The sequence below is a fragment of the Ranitomeya imitator genome, chromosome 1 (assembly GCF_032444005.1).
Source record: "Ranitomeya imitator isolate aRanImi1 chromosome 1, aRanImi1.pri, whole genome shotgun sequence".
NCBI classification, from domain to species: domain Eukaryota; kingdom Metazoa; phylum Chordata; class Amphibia; order Anura; family Dendrobatidae; genus Ranitomeya; species Ranitomeya imitator.
The window spans coordinates 156,112,566-156,135,564 of record NC_091282.1 but is presented as its reverse complement, the minus strand read 5'-3'; the positions used below and the strand labels follow the sequence as shown (position 1 = coordinate 156,135,564).

Sequence of the window (22,999 nt, the reverse complement as noted above, 5' to 3'; positions counted from 1 at the left end):
TGCAGTAGTCAAGGCGGGAAATGATGAGGGCGTGCACAAGCAGTTTAGTAGATTGGGGGTTGAGGAAAGGACGGATCCTGGAGATATTTTTGAGCTGGAGGCGACAGGAGGTGGAAAGAGCTTGGATGTGTGGTTTGAAGGACAGGGCAGAGTCGAAGGTTACTCCGAGGCAGCGGACTTCGGGTACAGGGGAAAGCATGATGTCATTGACTGCGATAGATAGGTCAAGTAAGGAAGATTTGTGGGATGGAGGAAAGATGATGAGTTCAGATTTGTCCACATTGAGTTTGAGGAAGCGAGAGGAGATGAAGGAGGATATGGCTGATAGGCACTCTGGGATTCTGGACAGCAGAGCGGTGACGTCTGGGCCAGAGAGGTAGATCTGAGTGTCGTCAGCATAGAGGTGGTACTGGAATCCATGGGACTTTATGAGTTGTCCCAAGCCAAGTGTATAGATTGAGAAGAGTAGGGGTCCTAGAACAGAGCCTTGGGGGACTCCAACAGAGAGAGGGTGGGATGAGGAGGTAGTATGGGAGTGGGAGACGCTGAATGTGCGGTTGGAAAGGTACGAGGCGATCCAGGATAGGGCGAGGTCTTTGATGCCAAAGGAGGAGAGGATCTGTAGTAGGAGGCAGTGGTCAAACAAAAAGGATCTCTCTGCTGCTGAAAAGTGTTAAATAGTGCAATGCCTTGGACAAGGTATGAAAAAATTAGATATTTCACGAAAACTTAAGAGTGATCATCATACTGTGAAGAGATTTCTGATTGAAACAGAGCACAGATAGAGTTCATGCAGATAAAGGCATGACGAGGAAGGTTTCTGCCAGACAAATTCATTGGATAAAGAAAGCAGCTGCCAAAATACCATTACAAAGCAGCAAACAGTTATTTGAAGCTGCTGGTGCCTCTGGAGTCCCTCGAACCTCAATGTGTATGATCCTTCAGAGGCTTGCTGTGGTGCATAAACCTACTATTTGGCCACCCCTAAACAGTGTTCATGAGCAGAAACAGTTGCAGTGGGCCCAGACATACATGAAGACTAATTTTCAAACAGTCTTGTTTACTGATGAGTGTCGAGCAACCCTGGATGATCCAGATGGATGGAGTAGTGGATGGTTGGTGGATGGCCACCATGTCCCAACAACGCTGCGACGTCAGCAAGGAGGTGGAGGAGTCATGTTTTCGGCCGGGATCATGGGAAAACAGCTGGTAGGGCCCTTTAATGTTCCTGAAGGTGTGAAAATGACCTCTGCAAAGTATATAGAGTTTCTGACAACTTTCTTCCATGGTCTAAAAAGCAGAAACGTGCCTTCAGGAGCGAAATCATCTTCATGCATGACAATGCACCATCTCATGCTGCAAAGAATACCTCTCAGTCATTGGCTGCTATGGGCATAAAAGGAGATAAACTCATGGTGTGGCCACCATCTTCCCCTGACCTCAACCCTATACAGAACCTTTGGAGTATCATCAAGCAAAAGATCTATGAGGGTGGGAGGCAGTTCACATCAAAACATCAGCTCTGGGAGGTTATTCTGACTTCATGCAAAGACGTACAAGCAGAAACTCTCCAAAAACTGACAAATTCAATGGATGCAAGAATTGTGAAAGTGATATCAAAGAAGGAGTCCTCCTATGTTAACATGTAACTTTGCCTGTTAGGATGTTTAAATAGCTTTTTTGTTCAGTGATTGGGACCTCCTAATGCTGCAAATTCCACAAATGAGCATTTTCAGTTGTTTAAAACATATCAAATGTATAGAAATTCTACTGTGCCTAATAATTTGGAACACTGCATTTTGAGTTTTTATTCATTTTGGAGATTATACTGTTATCATTGGGAGGTTTCTTCAATAAAATTCGATGTATACTCTAACGGGTGATGACGTTTATTAGACTGACTGTCCTTTACACCGACCATTTAGGAAAATCCGAGAAAAATGTCATTTACTTAATAATTTGGAACATGGTATATAAGAGTATTCCGCTTCTGTGGACTTTTTTGTTTTTAAACACGCATATTGAAAATTAAATTTAATTAAAAATGTTACATCGTTTGGCATTTTGTTTTCCTGCACATTTAATATTAATGTGATTGTAGTCAATCAGCCGAGAAGAGCTCAGAAAAAGACAGATAAAGGAGTTAAAAAGTCTCCTGTAAAACCGTCACAATGAGCTCACTGATAGATTCTCCATTTACTCATTCCGCAGCCAGCAATAGATGGTGCAACACAGAAGTTGTGGAAGGCAAACGGTGCAAGGATTTTTATGACAAATAATTGCAAAAATGCTTTTTACCCCCAAATACAGGCATTTAAGTAAAAAAACAAAACAAAAGAAGAGAAGATTGTTGAGAATGGTGGTCAACCCCTTTAATACAAGTATGGTATATGTATGAACAGATGATTTCTATCCACTCATGTAATGATACACAACATTGTACAAACAGCATTTACCCAGATCCTCGCATAGAAAAACATGAAAAAGTATTACTCCGAAACCCCAGGTGTTTAATAGTGTAAAATACCCTTTATCTTATGAATATTTTCTTTGTTGTATTTCAAATCCTCATAAAATGTTATCAGTGAAAATGCATTTTGAAATTGATTGCATTTTGCTTGACAGATATATACAGTAGTAACGTGCTGGTGTTTTGTCCACAGGTAATGGAAGACATGCTGGAGGACGAGGAAGAGGAGGATGACAAAGATGACAAGGTAATTATCCTTCTGTACACATGGGTACCTGAGGTTATCAGAATGTAAGCATGGCACAGACAGAGGGAGACGGAATTGAAAGCTTTCAGGCCAGAACATTGGCCGCTCTGTTTATCATTCTAACAATGCCCCTGTACGGTGTAAGCTAGAAATTCAGTCTAGAGCCGGGTCAAATATTTTATTTCTGCCAAGAACAAATATGAATCTGCCTGTCTGGAATGTGATCGCTCTTCTGATGCTAATTGTAATGACAACTGTTTATGAAGGGCAAAATATCTGTCCTGCCGAAAAAAGTTCCCCACATAACAGTGCCGGCTATATAAAGAATGGGATTAATTGTGCCGCTGACTGTAGAGATAGGGCTACATACAGATGAATGGCAGAACTATATATCATTGTTTCCATTGTTTCTTTGTGATGCTGCAGTATGGAGTAGTCCTCCTTTGTGGTGTCTCCAGTGTACACGGCGATAACTACAATGGCCTTTCATCCCATGTACAGACACTTATAACTCACACCTAATTAATAAATCAAAGCTATTACGGTATATAGTGTAGAGCCAGTTCAGGCAGTTCTTCATTTGGTATCTTGTATATATTGCAATTTGTTGAAAACCAAATCTCAGAGCCGACACAGACAGTAGAAAAATAGAAAAACAAGAAGGTCTGTTTTAATACATTTACGGAAGAGAATAGTGAAAATATGGGGATGTGAGGCAGGAAAAGAGATGAGTTTTGGCAAAAAAAAGGCTGTCAACATCTATCATTCTCTCTTATATAGCGTTATTAACTATGCAGCACTCTACAAACATCATCGTCACTGTCCCCATTGGGGCTCACAATCTAGATTCCCTATCAGTATTTCTTTGGAGGGTGGAAGGAAACCCGGAGAACCCGCAGGAAACACACACAAACACAGGGAGAACATAGATTGCAGCTTCCCTGCAGATGTTATACATGGTCAGATTTGAGCCCAGGACTCCAGCACTGCAAGGCTGCAGTGCTAACCACTGAGCCCCCGTGCTGCCACTTGTAAAGCATCTTACTATCTGACTATATGACTGGTATTTTTCCATTACTTTAGCTGAACAAGGACCTATATTTTAGTGCATTTACCGGTACCTTGTTATTTACTTTTTTTATAAAAATTATTTATTTTTGTGATACCATTTTCTGAGAACCATTTGATTTTTAATTTTGTATCTACAAAGCCCTATGAGGACTTTCTTTAAATGCTTTTATGGCATGGACTGCACTCTGAGGAAACATAACTCCTGAGACCTCTGTCTCAACTGACAGAGTAACTGTAGCGTATGCACACATACTGGTGAGCTGTCAGAGAAGAATTGTAATGAGAAGAAATAAATCTCTTTGGCTGACTGAGCAGGGAGGACATAGAAGAGAGAAAAAAATCTTTTGTACTTGGTCAGCCTCGGAGAAGATTTATTTCTTTTGCTGTCACAGCTCTTCTCCTTAGCTCACTGAGGTATGTGTGCTTAAGATACAGCTCCTCTGTCAGTTAAGACAGAGGTCTTGCGAGCTGTGTAGATTGCGACAATATCCTGCCTTGCCATGTAACTAGAATAGGCTGCCATTTGACTTATGTAATGGGAATAATTTTGTTATTCTTGGAGAAACCCTTTAAAGCGGTTCTCCAGTAAACATAAATTATGATTTTTCCACAGTATAGATGATAACTGATTCAATGGTGGGGGTCCTACCACTGGGACTCCCAACAAATGGCAGAATGAGGAACTTTTATCCCTGATAGAATGGAGCAGGAGTATGTATTCTTGACTGCTGCTTTCATTCGCCATAGGGCTGCTGAGAATGATTGAAGTGGCAGTCAGGCATGTGCACAGGCGCTACATTTTGTCTGGGATGAAAGTCCTCCATCCTGTGCCTAAATGATCACTTATTTTCTCTGGACAACCCCTTTAAGAGGATATCTCTATATTTGCAAAAAAAATAAGTTTTTTATTCTGCATTTATTTTGTCATAATATGATCAAAATGATCACACTTGTATCCCTTATCTAACACAAAATGTATTTAATAATTTTTCCTTTACAATACCCGCTGTAGTTGTATCTTGTTGTTGCACAGCTCTTAAGAGTTAAATTTTTGGCTTCTGTGTCGACACATGGCCAATTCAACTATTGTTCAAAAAAAGAAAAAAGAAGAAAAAAAGAGACACAGAAAAGAGGAGCAGAAGAAAGAAATACAAGCCTGTTTCCACAATTCATTGTGTCAGGATATGATAGCACTTGCATTAGTCGTCCTTGAGGGAATATGAAAACCAGAGGGAGGAAATTAGAGTGACCTTGTACCACAAAAGCTATGGATTGTGCTAGCAGGACTACTTTGCAGCACACAAGAGCGTAGTGATAAAGGTCTGGAACTGTCTGCTTTTTTACAATACCCCAAATCTCTCTGCTGCTAGAAGAACCTTCAAAAGATGAGATGTTACAATTAAACTTTTGAAGACTGTTGCCTATATTCATAAAAGTACTGAAAGGACTTCTTCTGCGGCATCACTCATTTTAAGAAGTTTTACCCTCTTAAAACACATATTTCTTCAATAGTCAAGTATTATACTATTAATCGGGGCTGACAATTTATTTTATTAAAACTAAGTAGTCCTTTGTCTTAAAAAATAATTTTTCTAAGTGTAATTTGAACTCAGATCATGTTGTGGGGAACATTTAGGCCCTAATTCATCAAAGCTTTTACACCAAAAAACTGGGGTAAAAAGCTTTGAAATTTAAAAAAAAAAATGCCCATTGCGAGGTGGTGCCAAAATGTAATGTTTTTGGCTGATTCACATCATTTTTACCCAGCTGTGACAGAGTGAACGGACCTGGGTTGGGGCGTAGTGTCTGCCACTCGTCAAATTCAGGATGAGTGGTGGCATATGTTACGCCAAAAATCTTACTGAATCTGGGTCTAAGTGTCCGAGATAATCGGTGAAATACATTTTTCAAAGCCAAAACTCCTCAATGTTCTTTAATCACAAATAACATAGCCAATGAAAGAGGTTTTACAGTGGCATGTAAAGGATTGCACACCCTTGGTTAAAATTACTGTTATTGTGGACAGCTAAGGCTAGTTTCACATTTGCGTTAGAATCCGCAACGTTTAATCCGCATCCGCAAGTGCTGGAAAAAACGCATAGAAAAGCGTACAAACGCGGCGTTTTTTCACGCATGCGGGAAAGCATGCAGTTAAAAAAGCCGCGTTTATTTGCTTTTGTATGCGTTTCTGTCTGCGTTTGCGTTTTTGTGCGCATGGTGACACATTTTACAGGAGAAAAATCTAGATGACCAGACAACGCCAATGGGACTACAGAGGGCGTGTATTATGGGATATCTATATATAGACCCTAGGACTGCTGAAATCTTAACAGTGTGCTACTGTATCCTGTGTCATGATGGATCTTCGCATGGCGAGCTTTTATTTCAACTTGGCTTTAAGCATCAAGCTGTTTCTTGCCTGTGCGTTTGCTTGGGAGCAAGACAGAAATCGCGAAAGATGGAGAAGGAGACGGCGTAGGCATTTTTGGAGACACCCCATTATTGAATTACGTGAGAGACGTGGGGCCTATCACATGCTGTATGGCGAGCTTAATGAGAACCCTGACAAATTCCAAGAATATACAAGGATGTCGCAAGACTCATTCCGGGATTTGCTTGCTCGTGTCCATGGAACCAAACGGAGACAGGACACCCAGCTCCATAGAGCGATTCCACCCGAGGAACGTCTGCTGGTTACATTAAGGTACGTAAGAAATGTAAACTAATGCCAGTGCTAATTTTGGGTGTTCTGACATGTGTTTTTTTTGTTTGGTATTTTCCTTTATGTCTTTAGCATAACCACACCATAAATAGAATTGATTGTAATTTTTCTTTATTATTTATTTTCTTCCAGATTTCTGGCAACCGGAGAGAGTTTATCATCCCTCCATTTCCAATACCGGCTTGGAATATCCACCCTGTCGGGAATAGTTGCGGACACCTGCTGGGCTTTGTGGAATGTACTCCAGGATGAGTTTATACCCCTACCCACCTTGGACATGTGGATTGGAATTGCGGAAAAATTCTGGAGTGTGTGTGATTTCCCCAACTGTTTGGGAGCAGTGGATGGAAAGCACATCCGCTTTATCAAATCAGCCAGAACAGGATCGAGTACTTCAACTATAAAAAATATTTTTCTGTTGTGCTCATGGCAATAGCCAATGCGGACTGTCGCTTCATCACCGTGGACATTGTAGCTTTTGGCCGTGGCAATGATTCCCAGACTTTCAAGAACTCAGATATGGGCCGCCGTGTGTATGGCAAAAATTTTAATTTTCCACAGCCACAACCTCTCCCCAACACTTAAGGTCCACCGATGCCATTTGTCATGGTTGGGGATGAGGCCTTTCAGATGTGCGAAAACCTACTGAAGCCATATTCCAGTCGTGACTTGAACCACACTAAAAGGATCTTTAACTACAGACTGACCAGGGCATGAAGAACTGTAGAGTGTACCTTTGGGATTCTAGTCTCAAAATGGCGCATTCTTGCATCAGCCATAAATCTAAAAATGGAGACAGTCGACGAGGTGATCAAAGCCTGTGTGGTTCTGCACAATTACATTATGGCTAAGGAGCGGCCCAACATTGAACTGGATGAACCAGTTGCACACCCACTGCCAGCATCACCCACTGCAGTCAACAGTTGAAGTTGGCCACATGCAGGACCAATTTGCTGCCTTTTTTGATTTGGATATTGGACGTGTGTCATGGCAGGACAATGTTGTGTAAATGTCCTGTTGTTATTTTATCTGTACCAGTTATTTTCTGTCATGTTACCAATGTTTCTCGTTAATAAACTTTTTTGGTGTCTTGACCGTGTCTCATATGTATTTCCTCTATAAACCGAGGTTGTCATCACACTAGCAGTATTTGGTCTGTATTTATTATCAGTATTTGTAATCCAAAACCAGGAGTGGGTGATAAAGGCTGAGGTGCTAGATATGCTAATATTATACTTTTCCTCTAATTGTTCCACTCCTTGTTTTGGCTTACAAATACTAATATAAAATACTGACCACATACTGCTAGTGTGACGGCAGCCATGTTGTTTTAGTGATAAGGTTGTTGACATCATTGCGTCCTGATTCTGTTCTGCTATGCAGTATCCATTGGACACAAACTGAAGAGACAATGGCTGCCATACAAAACAGATCTATACTCATCAAGTCAGATGTCAGAAATAATATAACAGCCTCATGAATTAACTATTTCTGACACATGTGCAGGTGAGCATAGATATGCTGTGTATGACTGCCATCGTCGCTTCAGTTTGTTTGAAATAGATTATGTACACAGAAGAGAAAAAGGAGGCTATACAATGAACTTCTCTACTCACCAGGTCGGGCGTCCCAACTAATGAGTTTTTGGACACCTGACCTGTAGAGTATGGTTTTGCATTCTATTGCCACCATTTTCTCTTCAGTCTGCAACACTAGTCACAGACTAAGCAGAATGAAGAGATTAACAAGAAAATAAAAGTATACATTTTTTGGTCCACCTCATAGCTCTATACTAAAGACACACAAAGTCTTGTACTTGCTAACTACTGGAGCTATGATGTGGCCAAAAAATAAAGTGTGTGGCACAGTGTTTTATTTGGCGCACGGTGTGTGTTGCCGGCGGCGAAAGACACAATAAACCAAACATAATTGGGGGCAAAAAACTTGTATTTATTTTTTAGCAACCAAAATATTTATTTAACTGCGCCTGCTTGGGGTAGAGTAAAGGTACCTTCACACATAACGATATTGTTAACGATATCGTTGCTATTTGTGACGTAGCAACGATATCGTTAATGAAATCGTTATGTGTGACAGCGACCAACGATCAGGCCCCTGCTGGGAGATCGTTGGTCGCTGAATAAAGTCCAGAACTTTATTTCGTCGCTGGACTCCTGCTGACATCGCTGGATCGGCGTGTGTGACACCGATCCAGCGATGTCTTCACTGGTAACCAGGGTAAACATCGGGTAACTAAGCGCAGGGCCGCGCTTAGTAACCCGATGTTTACCCTGGATACCATGCTAAAAGTAAAAAAAAACAAACACTAGATACTTACCTAACGCTGTCTGTCCTCCAGCGCTGTGCTCTGCACTCCTCCTGCACTGGCTGTGAGCCGGAAAGCAGAGCGGTGACGTCACCGCTCTGCTTTCCGGCTCACAGCCAGTACAGGAGGAGAGCAGAGAAGCAGAGCGCAGCGCTGGAGGACAGACAGCGGTAGGTAAGTATCTAGTGTTTGTTTTTTTTACTTTTAGCATGGTAACCAGGGTAAACATCTGCTTACTAAGCGCGGCCCTGCGCTTAGTTACCCGATATTTACCCTGGTTACCGGCATCGTTGGTCGCTGGAGAGCGGTCTGTGTGACAGCTCTCCAGCGACCAAACAGCGACGCTGCAGTGATTCGGATCGTTGTCGGTATCGCTGCAGTGTCGCTTAATGTGAAGGGACCTTAAGGGAAACGGGGGGTGTGAATCAGTGAGGCCTGGCTAAGTGTGGACGACGCAGGGGTGGCAGGAGAAGGGGCAATGAAACTTGTGTGGTCTGGTAGTTCGGGGATAGGGCTTGACACATGAGAGGCCTGAGACGCACTGGAAGGGTGAGACAAACCTGACATAAAAGACACACTGGGAGGTGAGGGGGGAGAAATACTAAGAGTCAGTTTTTTTAATTTTTTTCTCCCTCTCTGGGATCGCCGGGTTCTGGTAAGCCTCGGTGGGCTCATATGTCGTGGCATGGTCGTGTTTGATGACCCGTCAGGGTCTGTCTGCACTGTGCCAGAGTCCATAGTGCTCGTAGAGTGTGCAGCCATGCCAGAGTCCATAGTACTCGTAGAGCGTGCACAGTGGTGGCGGTGGGCTGTCCTACAGCACTCGGCATGGTGGCGGTGCTGTACTGGTGTCCGGCAGTGCTAGGAATAGAGGTGGCCATGCAGTGGTATGCAGCAGAGGTCGGCATTGAGGTTAATCGTGACAGTGAGGGCACAGGTGGATATGCCGACACTGTCTGCTGAAAGTACCGACTCTGCTGCATAGCCTGCACGTAAGCAGCATTGCAGGCCTGCATGACACTAAGCTGGAGATCAGGAGTAAGGTGTTCCGACATGCCCTGCTCAATTTGGTTAAAGAAATGATGTGCTCGCCTCTGGAGGTCGGCTTTCACTTGGTCAAGGCTTTTGGTGGCCTCCTGGATACGTGTATTCATGTGGCTAAGGGAAATATCCATTCGGTCACCCAAAGCCTTGAGTCCTTCGTGAAAAACCGAGCTCAAGTACAACAACTCGGGCATGAGGGACCTGTCCGATGCCCTCTGCCACTGCCGGGAGCAGCCCCAAAAAAAGGGGGCAAAGGCAGAGGACTGGGAAAAGGGAACACCTGATGGACCAGCTTCCTGGTCTCCAGGTAGTGTGGCAGGCCCACTTGCTGCAGCGCTGTTGGATGGCTGGGACGGGTCCGTGGCTGTCTGATGAAGGACCGCTCCAGAACCTGGGCCATCAGTACTGCTCCATGTGCTGTGAAAAAAGAAAAAAACATTAATACCAAAAATTAACCAGACGCCAACTCCTGTGGAATAGAAACATACAGATTATGGCAATACAACACAACCAAATGCACGAGATAAATACTTACGTTCTCTGGGCAAGGACTGGTCTTAAAAATGCCAGAATACGATGGTATTTGTACTTTCGGATCCTTGCTCCTGAACCACTGGGAACACGGCTCTTTTGACGCAGGTCCTTGTTGAAGCGGTCCTTCATAGAACACCAACGTGTTTTGACTTTCTGCACTGTTGAAAAAACAAAAAATTATGGTTACACAATGTACTTTTGGCCGTGCTCACACAACTGTGTGTGATGAGAGAAACTCCTGAGAGTTTCTCTCATCACACACAGTTGTGTGAGCACGGCCAAGGTCACTGCTGCTTCATACTGCATTGCAATACTTACAAAATGCACTACGGACCCAAGTAGGGGCGTTGTCCCAGCTATCCCACATCGCTTTGGCCACCTCATTCTATAGGCGCCGGATCGTCAGATTGTCCGAGTGCTGTGGAACCAGGGTGTCCCACAACGGGACTCGCTACTGGACCAGGGAGACGAGAAGGTCATTTTCTATTAGGTCTTCATCCCGTTTCGGAACCTAAAAAATAAATAAAGACATTAATGTTGGATACATTAATATAAGGAAAAGAAAGAAAACAGAGGATGAGAAATGGCATGAATAAGGAAAGTCAAAATACAAAAGGAGTGCAGAAGACAAATGTAAAGAAAAAGTAAAGTAAAGAAAGGAAAATTCAAGAATACTAAAGTGAGGATACAGTAAACAGTCAGCCTTGTATACGTACACGCTGCCGCCTTGCCACCCGTCTGTGAGTCTGCTGCTCCTGCCCAGCCTCTGCCACAGTAGAAGAAGAATTCTAAATAAAGGAAAAAAAAATTGTCATATGTGTAGATGTGACAGTGAATACTTACCAATCTGATGAGGTGAGTACTCCCTTCACTGACATGTTCGGCTTCAGAAGGCCCAGGACGTTGGTGCTCATTAGAAGAAGAAGACATTCTGATGCATGCAGAAAGAAAGAAATGTAGAGACAGAAAATAGAAAATACAGGCATTGGCTTTGATATACTCACGTTGTTCAGAGTCTTTTTTCCTCCACGTTGCTATCCTCTGTGTGGTCTGCTTCCAAGTCTGCTGTGTAGTGACCTGGCAATGCCTACTCCCTCCCTTTATCCCCTTGTATGTGGGGGGTGGCTAATCAGTGTCTAGGCATGTTTTTCTCTGGTTCAACGCATGCATTCACGAACTCAAGCAAACACATGTGCTTGCGGCAACATGCGTTCACATACACAGAAATAATTTTTTTGCGCATTTGTGCCGCTAACAACCGCATACATTTCTAGGCGGCTAATTGACACCTACAAAATTACTACATGTAGTGTTCACCGCGCTAAACCGCCGACGGCAAAATGACGCATGCGTCGTCAAACGCGGCCAAATGCAATCAAACGCAGACACTTGCGTTTATAATGTTAAATATAGGAATACACAACGCTTGCGGATTCCTGTGGATGAAATGACACAACCGCAAATGTGAAACCGGCCTTAGCAAGATGAGGATGAAATTATCTCTAAATGGCCTAAAGTTAATGATGGCACATTTCCTTTGTATTTTAGGTAATATATATATATATATATATATATATATATACCTGTGTACATATATATATGTATTCACCTTTTACATTTAAAAAATTAATAAATGAAAATGGGCCCATGCAAAAGTATGGGCACCCTGCATGATTAATACCTAGTAGCGTCCCCTTTTAACCCATTTACCCCCAAGGGTGGTTTGCACGTCAATGACCAGGACAATTTTTACATTTCTGACCACTGTCCCTTTATGAGGTTATAACTCTGGAACGCTTGAACGGATCCTGGTGATTCTGACATTGTTTTCTCGTGACATATTGTACTTCATGATAGTGGTAAAATTTATTTAATATTACCTGCGTTTATTTGTGAAAAAAACGGAAATTTGGCAAAAATTTGGAAAATTTCGCAATTTTCCAACTTTGAATTTTTATGCAATTAAATCACAGAGATATGTCACACAAAATACTTAATAAGTAACATATCTCACATGTCTACTTTACATTAGCACAATTTTTGAACCCAAATTTTTTTTTTGTTAGGGAGTTATAAGGGTTAAAACTAAGTTGACCAGCAATTTCTCATTTTTACAACACCTTTCTTTTTAGGGACCACATCTCATTTGATGTCATTTTGAGGGGTCTATATGATAGAAAATACCCAAGTGTGACACCATTCTAAAAACTGCACCCCTCAAGGTGCTCAAAACCACATTCAAAAAGTTTATTAACCCTTCAGGTGTTTCACAGGAATTTTTGGAATATTTAAATAAAAATGAACATTTAACTTTTTTTCACAAAAAATTTACTTCAGCTCCAATTTGTTTTATTTTACCAAGGGTAACAGGAGAAAATGGACCCCAAAAGTTGTTGTACAATTTGTGCTGAGTACGCTGATACCACATATCTGGGAGTAAACCACTGTTTGGGCGCATGACAGAGCTCGGAAGCGAAGGAGGGCAATTTGACCTTTCAATGCAAAATTGACAGGAATTGAGATGGGACGCCATGTTGCGTTTGAAGAGCCCCTGAAGTGCCTAAACAGTAGAAACCCCCACAAGTGACACCATTTTGGAAAGTAGACCCCCTAAGGAACTTATCTAGAGGTGTGGTGAGCACTTTGACCCACCAAGTGCTTCACAGAAGTTTATAATGCAGAACCGTAAAAATAAAAAATCATATTTTTTCACAAAAATTATATTTTTGCCCCCAATTTTTTATTTTCCCAAGGGTAAGAGAAGAAATTGGACACCAAAAGTTGTTGTACAATTTGTCCTGAGTACGCTGATACCCCATATGTGGGGGTAAACCACTGTTTGAGCACATGGTAGAGCTTGGAAGGGAAGGAGCGCCGTTTGACTTTTCAATGCAAAATTGACAGGAATTGAGATGGGACGCCATGTTGCATTTGGAGAGCCACTGATGTGCCTAAACATTGAAACCCCCCACAAATGACACCATTTTGGAAAGTAGACCCCCTAAGGAACTTATCTGGATGTGTGGTGAGCACTTTGACCCACCAAGGGCTTCACAGAAGTTTATAATGCAGAGCCATAAAAATAAAACAAAATTTTTTTCCCACAAAAATTATTTTTTAGCCCCCAGTTTTGTATTTTCCCTAGGGTAACAGGAGAAATTGGACCCTAAGAGTTGTTGTCCAATTTGTCCTGAGTACGCTCATACCCCATATGTGGGGGGGAACCACCGTTTGTGCGCATGGGAGGGCTCGGAAGGGAAGGAGCGCCATTTGGAATGCAGACTTAGATGGAATGGTCTGCAGGCGTCACATTGCGTTTGCAGAGCCTCTAATGTACCTAAACAGTAGAAACCCCCCACAATTGATACCGTTTTGGAAAGTAGACCCCCTAATGAACTCATCTAGATGTGTTGTGAGAGCTTTGAACCCCCAAGTATTTCACTACAGTTTATAACGCAGAGCTGTGCAAATAAAAAATATTTTTTTTCCATAAAAATTATATTTTAGCCCCCAGTTTTGTATTTTTCCAATGGTAACAGGAGAAATTGGACCCTAAATGTTGTTGTCCAATTTGTCCCGAGTACGCTGATACCCGATATGTGGGGGGGAACCACCGTTTGGGTGCATGGGAGGGCTCGGAAGGGAAGGAGCATCATTTGGAATGCAGACTTAGATGGATTGGTCTGCAGGCGTCACATTGCGTTTGCAGAGCCCCTAATGTACCTAAACAGTAGAAACCCCCCACAAGTGACCCCATATTGGAAACTAGACCCCTCAAGGAACTTATCTAGATGTGTTGTGAGAACTTTGAACCCCCAATTGTTTCACTGCAGTTTATAACGCAGAGCCGTGAAAATAAAAAATCCTTTTTTTTCCCACAAAAAGTATTTTTTAGCCCCCAGTTTTGTATTTTCCCAAGGGTAACAGGAGAAATTGGACCCCAAAATTTGTTGTCCAATTTGTCCTGAGTACGCTGATACCCCATATGTTGGGGTAAACCCCTGTTTGGGCGCACGGGAGAGCTCGGAAGTGAAGGAGCACTGTTTTACTTTTTCAATGCAGAATTGGCTGGAATTGAGATCGGATGCCATGTCGCGTTTGGAGAGCCCCTGATGTGCCTAAACAGTGGAAACCCCCAATTATAACTGAAACCCTAATCCAAACACACCCCTAACCCTAATCCCAACAGTAACCCTAACCACACCCCTAACCCTGACACACCCCTAACCCTAATCCCAACCCTATTCCGAACCATAAATGTAATCCAAACCCTAACTTTAGCCCCAACCCTAACCCTAACTTTAGCCCCAACCCTAACTGTAGCCTTAACCCTAACCCTAGCCCTAGCCCTAACCCTAGCCCTAACCCTAGCCCTAACCCTACCCCTAACCCTAGCCCTAACCCCATCCCTAGTCCTAACCCTAGCACTAACCCTAGCCCTAACCCTAGCCCTAATGGGAAAATGGAAATAAATACATTTTTTTTAATTTTTCCCTAACTAAGGAGGTGTTGAAGGGGGGTTTGATTTACTTTTATAGCGGGTTTTTTAGCGGATTTTTATGATTGGCAGCCGTCACACACTGAAAGACGCTTTTTATTGCAAAAAATATTTTTTGCGTTACCACATTTTGAGAGCTATAATTTTTCCATATTTTAGTCCACAGAGTCATGTGAGGTCTTGTTTTTTGCGGGACGAGTTGACGTTTTTATTGGTAACATTTTCAGGCACGTGACATTTTTTGATCGTTTTTTATTCCGATTTTTGTGAGGCAGAATGACCGAAAACCAGCTATTCATGAATTTCTTTTGGGGGAGGCGTTTATACCGTTCCGTGTTTGGTAAAATGGATAAAGCAGTTTTATTCTTCGGGTCAGTACGATTACAGCGACACCTCATTTATATCATTTTTTTATGTTTTGGCGCTTTTATACGATAAAAACTATTTTATAGAAAAAATAATTATTTTGGCATTGCTTTATTCTGAGGACTATAACTTTTTTATTTTTTTTGGTGATCATGCTGTATGGCGGCTCGTTTTTTGCGGGACAAGATGATGTTTTCAGCGGTACCATGGTTATTTATATCTGTCTTTTTGATCGCGTGTTATTCCACTTTTTGTTCGGCGGTATGATAATAAAGCGTTGTTTTTTGCCTCGGTTTTTTTTTTTTTTTTACGGTGTTTACTGAAGGGGTTAACTAGTGGGCCAGTTTTATAGGTGGGGTCGTTACGGATGCAGCGATACTAAATATGTGTACTTTTATTGTTTTTTTATTATTTAGATAAAGAAATGTATTTATGGGAATATTTTTTTTTTTTCATTATATATGAATTTTTTTTTTTTACACATTTGGAAATTTTTTTTTTTTACTTTTTTACTTTGTCCCGGGGGGACATCACAGATCGGTGATCTGACAGTTTGCACAGCACTCTGTCAGATCACCGATCTGACTTAGAGCAGTGCAGGCTTCACAGTGCCTGCTCTGAGCAGGCTCTGTGAAGCCACCTCCCTCCCTGCAGGACCCGGATGCCGCGGCCATCTTGGATCCGGGGCCTGCAGCGAGGAAGGAGGTAGGAGACCCTCGCAACATCGCGTTGCTGCGGGGGTCTCAGGGAAGCCCGCAGGGAGCCCCCTCCCTGCGCAACGCTTCCCTGCACCGCCGGCACATCGCGATCATGTTTGATTGCGGTGTGCCGAGGGTTAATGTGCCGGGGGCGGTCCGTGACCGCTCCTGGCACATTGTGCCGGATGTCAGCTGCGATAGGCAGCTGACACCGGGCCGCGATCGGCCGCGCTCCACCCCGTGAGCGCGGCCGATCGCTATGACGTACTATCCCGTCGAGGGTCAGATAGGCCCAGGGCACCTCGACGGGATAGTACGTCTAAGGTCAGAGAGGGGTTAAAGTATCACAACTAGCAGTCATGAGTCTTTCAATTCTTGTTTGGGATTTTCAGCCATTTTTCTTTGGAAAATTCTTACAGTTCTGTGAGATTCCTGGTTTGCCTTGCATGCCCTGCTATTTTGAGGTCTAGCCACAGATTTTCAATGAAGTTCAGATCAAGGGACTGTGAGGACCATTGTAAAATTTTTAGCTTGTGTCTTTGAGGTAGTCCATTGAGAATTTTGACGTGTATTAAGGATCATTATCCATTTGTAAAAGCCATCCTCTTTTCAAATTCAGCTTTTTTACAGATGGTGTTATGTTTGCATCAAGAATTTGTTGAAATTTCATTTCATTGAATCCATTTACTACTACTCGTGTAATGTGCTCTGGGCCATTGGCTGCAACACAACCCCAAAGCATGACTGGTCCCACCCTATGCATAATGGTTGGCGAGATGTTCTTTTTTTAAAATTCTGTGCCCTTTTATTCTCCACACATACCTTTGATCATTGTGGCCAAAGAGTTCTATTTGAACGTCATTGGTCCACAGGACTTGTTTCCAAAATGCATCAGTCTTATTTAGATGCTCTTTTGCATACTTCTGATGCTGAATTCTATGGTGGTGACGCACAAGAGGTTTTCTTCTGATGATTCTTCCATGAAGGCCACATTTGTGCATGTATCTCTGAACAGTAGAACAAAGTGCCACAACTGCAGTCTACTAAATATTTCTGAAGGTAATTTGCAGTCAAGTGGTGGTTCTGATTTACCTCTATAGAAATCCTACAAGCAGCTGTGAGGGAGTGCCAGGGCCGTAGTTGTGGCTGACATGTATTGCTCAGTCGCGCACTGGTTCCCTGTCGCAAAAATACAATGTCCCTTTTTTGGCATACCTTCTGCTTCACCGTCTGCACCATCTGGGTCCCATCAGCGCTGCTGAAGTTCTGCTGATGGCGGTGTTACACATCAAGAGACAAAGACCAATTCCAGCTTTAAAAGTAGAACTTTACTTGTTTTCAATCGCAGCACGTCCACAGCATCAACACAGAGTTCTGCACCGTTCACATCCTTCACTTTCCCTGTGCCCTTCCCTATGTCCTTCAGTTTGTGCCCGGTTCATCCCGTCTCGACCAGTACCACAGCATACTCCCTGTTCAACTTCACTACGTTCATGAGTTCCCTTGTCTGTTCCGATATAGACAGAAGGGCATCTGCCCATGTAGAAAGCTGCCACATCTTAGGCTGATTTCACACTTGCGTTTTAAAACACATGCGTTTAAAAAAAAAAACGCATGGTGAAAAAACGCATGTAAACACGTGCAAACGCTGCGTTTTTTGGACGCATGCGTTTTTGCATGTGGTGAAAAAAACGTGGCGTTTTGACGCGTTTACATGCGTTTTTTCATGCAATTGCGTATTTTAAATGCATGCTGAGAAATGTGTGACAGCTGCCAATCATCAAAATAAAGTAAAAAACCCACTATAAACAGAAATAGTTAGGGTTAGGGGTAGGGTTAGGGGTAGGGATCATAACCCTAACCCTAAAGGGATCCTAACCCTAACCCTACCCCTAACCCTAAGCCTAAAGGGATCCTAACCCTAACCCTAAAGGGATTAGGGGTAGGGGTAGTTTTAGGGTTAGGGTTAGGATCCCTTTAGGGTTAGGGTTACGGGTAGGATAAGGGTTAGTGTTAGGGTTAGGATCCCTTTAGGGTTAGGGGTAGGGTTAGGGATAGGGTTAGGATCCCTTTAGGGTTAGGGATAGGGTTAGGATCCCTTTAGGGTTAGGATCCCTTTATCACCTTTATGGTGGGGGGTGGCATATCAGTGCGTGTTCAGTTTTTTTAATAAAAACGCATGCGTTTTTAATGCAAACAAACGCATTTGCTTAAAAACAGGAAAAAACGCATGCATTTTTTTGCGTTTTTTACCACAAAAACGCAAAAAAAAAAAAAACAACAACGCAAATGTGAAACCAGCCTTAGAACAACCTGCATTCTATTCTGCTGGGTTTTTTTGAGATGGTGAAAAAGAATTAATTTTTTAGTGGAAATCACATCAGTAAATTCCTTATTTGAGTTTTTTTTAGGAGTTTTCATTCCTGAAGCAAGTTTTAAAGAGTTTTTCTAGTATTATTGCAGAGTTTTCCCTCAAAGGATTTTATTTTCCAGCTTTTTTACTGGACAATGTCTAGTTTGGTGCATTTTCTATATGGAAATGCCTCAAAAAGTGACATCCGCTTTCTTTTCTTTGACCAGGATTTTTTTAAAAACCTGAAGCATAAGAAAAAGGTTCAAAACACGGAACATATCACCAGCAAGTGGTTTTACAATAGAAATGAATAGGAAGAGTCTTTCAATAATTTTTTGAGTGATTTTTCAGGTGTTTTTAAGAGCGGACATGTTTCAAAAGCCTCAAGAAACAACTATGCGAAAATACCCTAAAGGGGATAGCTGCTAGTATACCCGTTTTCACAAGGGAGCACTAATAAAATAAGTATTGGCCGTGCGTAGACACTGAATCTAGTTCTCATTTAACAAGTCATTGCAAAATGCTAATCTCCGACCTCCTGAATTATGTTATATTAAAGGGAGGAAGGTGTTTAAGAGATGAGAAAAACTGTGTCTTAATTTATGCCCTCGACCTTTGCTTCTAGTAGAGATGTATAGTTATATAACACAGTAAGAACTTACTCTTTGGCAGAAAGCATTAGAAATGTCAAAAAACTCAGTGTGATTTGTTATCCCCCGAACAATCTCCTGTATGCACTTACACTTCAATAAGGATGGAGACGTAATGCTCCCAGATGACTTCACTAGCTCACAGTTGGAAATCAACAGATTGGATGAGAAATCCCTATAGAATGTTCTGGTTTCTTCCCATCCTTCAAAATTCATCAAATTATGATATGGGGAAAAGCAGCATATGTGAGTCATGGTTCTGGTGTTAAGCGGTAATAAGTATCCATGTATGGCAATAAATAGACAATTTATTGCAAAGGTCATTGCGATCAGTTGGCTGTATTTTAACTCTCTACGAATTGAACATAACCGCTAGGACTTACATGCAGTTAACAGCCATCGTTTTATTGCTATTTTTCCTTGTTGCGGGAGCTCTGGGTGTAGTGAAATTCAGAATATTAGCAACATCTTATTAAGTGATTGTTCTTTTGTTCCTTCAAACTATATTGTTTCTGTACATAAGCCAACTCTAGCTGTACCAGTGACAAAACCCTAAGTGATCCTTAGGGAGTCCAATCCAGAGCTTCAGAAACCACTTCTTTGTCAGAAAAGCAGCCTGGACAGTCAATATAAATGTCGACAGGATTGAATAGTTATAGGATAGAGAAATGTCCAGTGTTTTGTTATGTAAAGTCATTTTGGGGGTTTTACATCTGCTCAGGATTATGGTTTTGTTTTGTGCATTCATATATTATATCAATAAATTACACTGTATACTGAAAGATATAAAACACGTGCTATGTAAATGCATCAAAACACTATGATGGTTTAGGAAAGATATATATCTTGGTACCATGTTAGCCAGTAGATAGAAAAATGTTTAGAACTGAGAGTCCTCAGTGGTTGATACCTTTTAATGGGTAACTGAAAAGATGGTAACAAATTGCAAGCTTCCGAGACTACACAGGTCTCTTCATCAGGCAAAGACTAAAAGAAACTCTGAAGAATCACATATTTATAACATTAACATATAACATTACGGACATGAAATTACTTGTGTTAAAAGGTAGTTTCAAACCTCAGAGAGACAGAAGAGTATGGGAATATAACCTGATGACGACCTTTGACAGTGTTACTGCAGGAATGAATGTGTTGCATGGATTTATGTCTTTTTACATCAACTAAGGAACTTGCCCCTCAGACTATGAGGGTCATCACAACAGAACCAGACCCCACTCAGAGGACAATAAAACATTCCTTATCTAAGAACTGGTCCAATATTTATGGACATAACTGTTTATCACTCATGGTAATTCTGCTTCATGTCACCTGTCTTATTGTTTGTTTGTTTTGTTTTTTTTCTGTGCTATGTTGTGTATAAATATGTGATTCTTAAGAATTTCTTTTAGTCTTTGCCTGATGAAGAGACCTGTGTAGTCTCGAAAGCTTGCAATTTGTTACCATCTTTTCAGTTAGCCATTAAAAGGTATCAACCACTGAGGACTCTCAATTCTAACCATTTTTCTATGATGGTTTAAACAGCAAACTAATTAAAATATATTGAAATATTTTAGGAAAAATATCATGCAAAATAAGAGACATTGGGACGTATTGTGAAAAATGAGGTAGTCTTTTGGGAAAGGTTGTAGCTTCAAGGGGTTCTCAAAGAATTAAATTAAATGGCCCTCATCACGTAATTCAAATGGCAGCCCATTCTAGTCATATGCCATAACAGGCTGCACAATTCCCGAGATCTGTGACTTAACTGACAGTGGAGCTTCATCGTAAGCACACATACAGTTAGGTCCATATATATTTGGACAGAGACAACATTTTTCTAATTTTGGTTATAGACATTACCACAATGAATTTTAAACAAAACAATTCAGGTGCAGTTGAAGTTCAGACTTTCAGCTTTCATTTGAGGGTATCCACATTAAAATTGGATGAAGGGTTTAGGAGTTTCAGCTCCTTAACATGTGCCACCCTGTTTTTAAAGGGACCAAAAGTAATTGGACAGATTCAATAATTTTAAATAAAATGTTCATTTTTAGTACTTGGGTTGAAAACCATTTGTTGGCATTGACTGCCTGAAGTGTTGAACTCATGGACATCACCAGACGCTTTGTTTCCTCCTTTTTGAAGCTCTGCCAGGCCTTCACTGCGGTGGTTTTCAGTTGCTGTTTGTTTGTGGGCCTTTCTGTCTGAAGTTTAGTCTTTAACAAGTGAAATGCATACTCAATTGGGTTGAGATCAGGTGACTGACTTGGCCATTCAAGAATATTCCACTTCTTTGCTTTAATAAACTCCTTGGTTGCTTTGGCTTTATGTTTTGGGTCATTGTCCATCTGTAGTATGAAACGACGACCAATCAGTTTGGCTGCATTTGGCTGGATCTGAGCACACAGTATGGCTCTGAATACCTCAGAATTCATTCGGCTGCTTCTGTCCTGTGTCACATCATCAATAAACACTAGTGACCCCGTGCCACTGGCAGCCATGCATGCCCAAGCCATCACACTGCCTCCGCCGTGTTTTACAGATGATGTGCTATGTTTTGGATCATGAGCTGGACCACGCCTTCGCCATACTTTTCTCTTTCCATCATTCTGGTAGAGGTTGATCTTGGTTTCATCTATCCAAAGAATGTTCTTCCAGAACTGTGCTGGCTTTTTTAGATGTTTTTTTAGCAAAGTCCAGTCTAGCCTTTTTATTCTTGATGCTTATGAGTGGCATGCACCATGCAGTGAACCCTCTGTATTTACTTTCATGCAGTCTTCTCTTTATGGTAGATTTGGATATTGATACACCGACCTCCTGGAGAGTGTTGTTCACTTGGTTGGCTGTTGTGAAGGGGTTTCTCTTCACCATGGAAATCATTCTGTGATCATCCACCACTGTTGTCTTCCGTGGGCACCCAGGTCTTTTTGCATTGATGAGTTCACCAGTGCTTTCTTTCTTTCTTTCTCAGGATGTACCAAACTGTAGATTTTGCCACTCCTAATATTGCAGCAATTTCTCGGAAGGGTTTTTTCTGTTTTCGCAGCTTAAGGATGGCTTGTTTCACCTGCATGGAGAGCTCCTTTGGCCACATGTTTACTTCACAGCAAAACCTTCCAAATGCAAGCACCACACCTCAAATCAACTCCAGGCCTTTTATCTGCTTAATTGAGAATGACATAACGAAGGGATTGCCCACACCTGTCCATGTAATAGCCTTGCAGTCAATTGTCCAATTACTTTTGGCCCCTTTAAAAACAGGGTGGCACATGTTAAGGAGCTGAAACTCCTAAACCCTTCATCCAATTTTAATGTGGATACCCTCAAATGAAAGCTGAAAGTCTGAACTTCAACTGCATCTGAATTGTTTTGTTTAAAATTCATTGTGGTAATGTCTATAATCAAAATTAGAAAAATGTTGTCTCTGTCCAAATATATATGGACCTAACTGTACCTCAGCGAGCTGAGGAGAAAGGCTGTGACGGAAGAATAAATACTTCTTCTCCATGGCTGACTGAGCTCAAATTATTTTTTTAAGGCCTTAGCACAGTTGCTTTGCAGTGCTGAGGCCTTAGGTTAATATCCCACCAAAGACAACAACTCAAAGGAGTTTTGTATGTTCTCCCCATGTTTGTGTGGGCTTTCTCTGGGTACTCCTCCCACATTCCAGAGATATACTGAAGATGGTGATGATAATGTCTCTAAAGCACTGTGGGATACGATGGTGCTATATAAGTGAATAAAGTAAATTATTTCCCCAACATTGCCCTAATCTCAACATCATTAAGCCTGAGTAGGATTACATGAAGACACAGGTGGATTTGCACATGCCTTCATCCACAGAAGATCTGTGATTAGATCGCCAAGATGTTTGCAACAACCTCACGGCTGGGTTCCTTAAAACACTGTGTGCAAGTGTACCTAGAAAAATGATGATTCGATGTTGTTTAACCCCTTAGCGACCGCTGATACGCCTTTTAACGGCGGCCGCTAAGGGTACTTAAAAGTGAAAAAGTGAAT

The 22,999-nt window shown here is 41.8% G+C and overlaps 1 protein-coding gene across 3 annotated transcripts in view; it reads left to right on the top strand.

The window, feature by feature from the left end:
• Positions 1-22,999, top strand: part of MCTP1 (multiple C2 and transmembrane domain containing 1) — a 1,531,547-nt gene that overhangs the window by 1,376,254 nt on the left and 132,294 nt on the right. For all 3 annotated transcript variants that reach the window (XM_069751887.1, XM_069751881.1, XM_069751897.1), the window contains one exon: positions 2,664-2,717. In XM_069751887.1, coding sequence (XP_069607988.1) covers positions 2,664-2,717 — 54 coding nt within the window. The remainder of the gene's footprint in view (positions 1-2,663; positions 2,718-22,999) is intronic.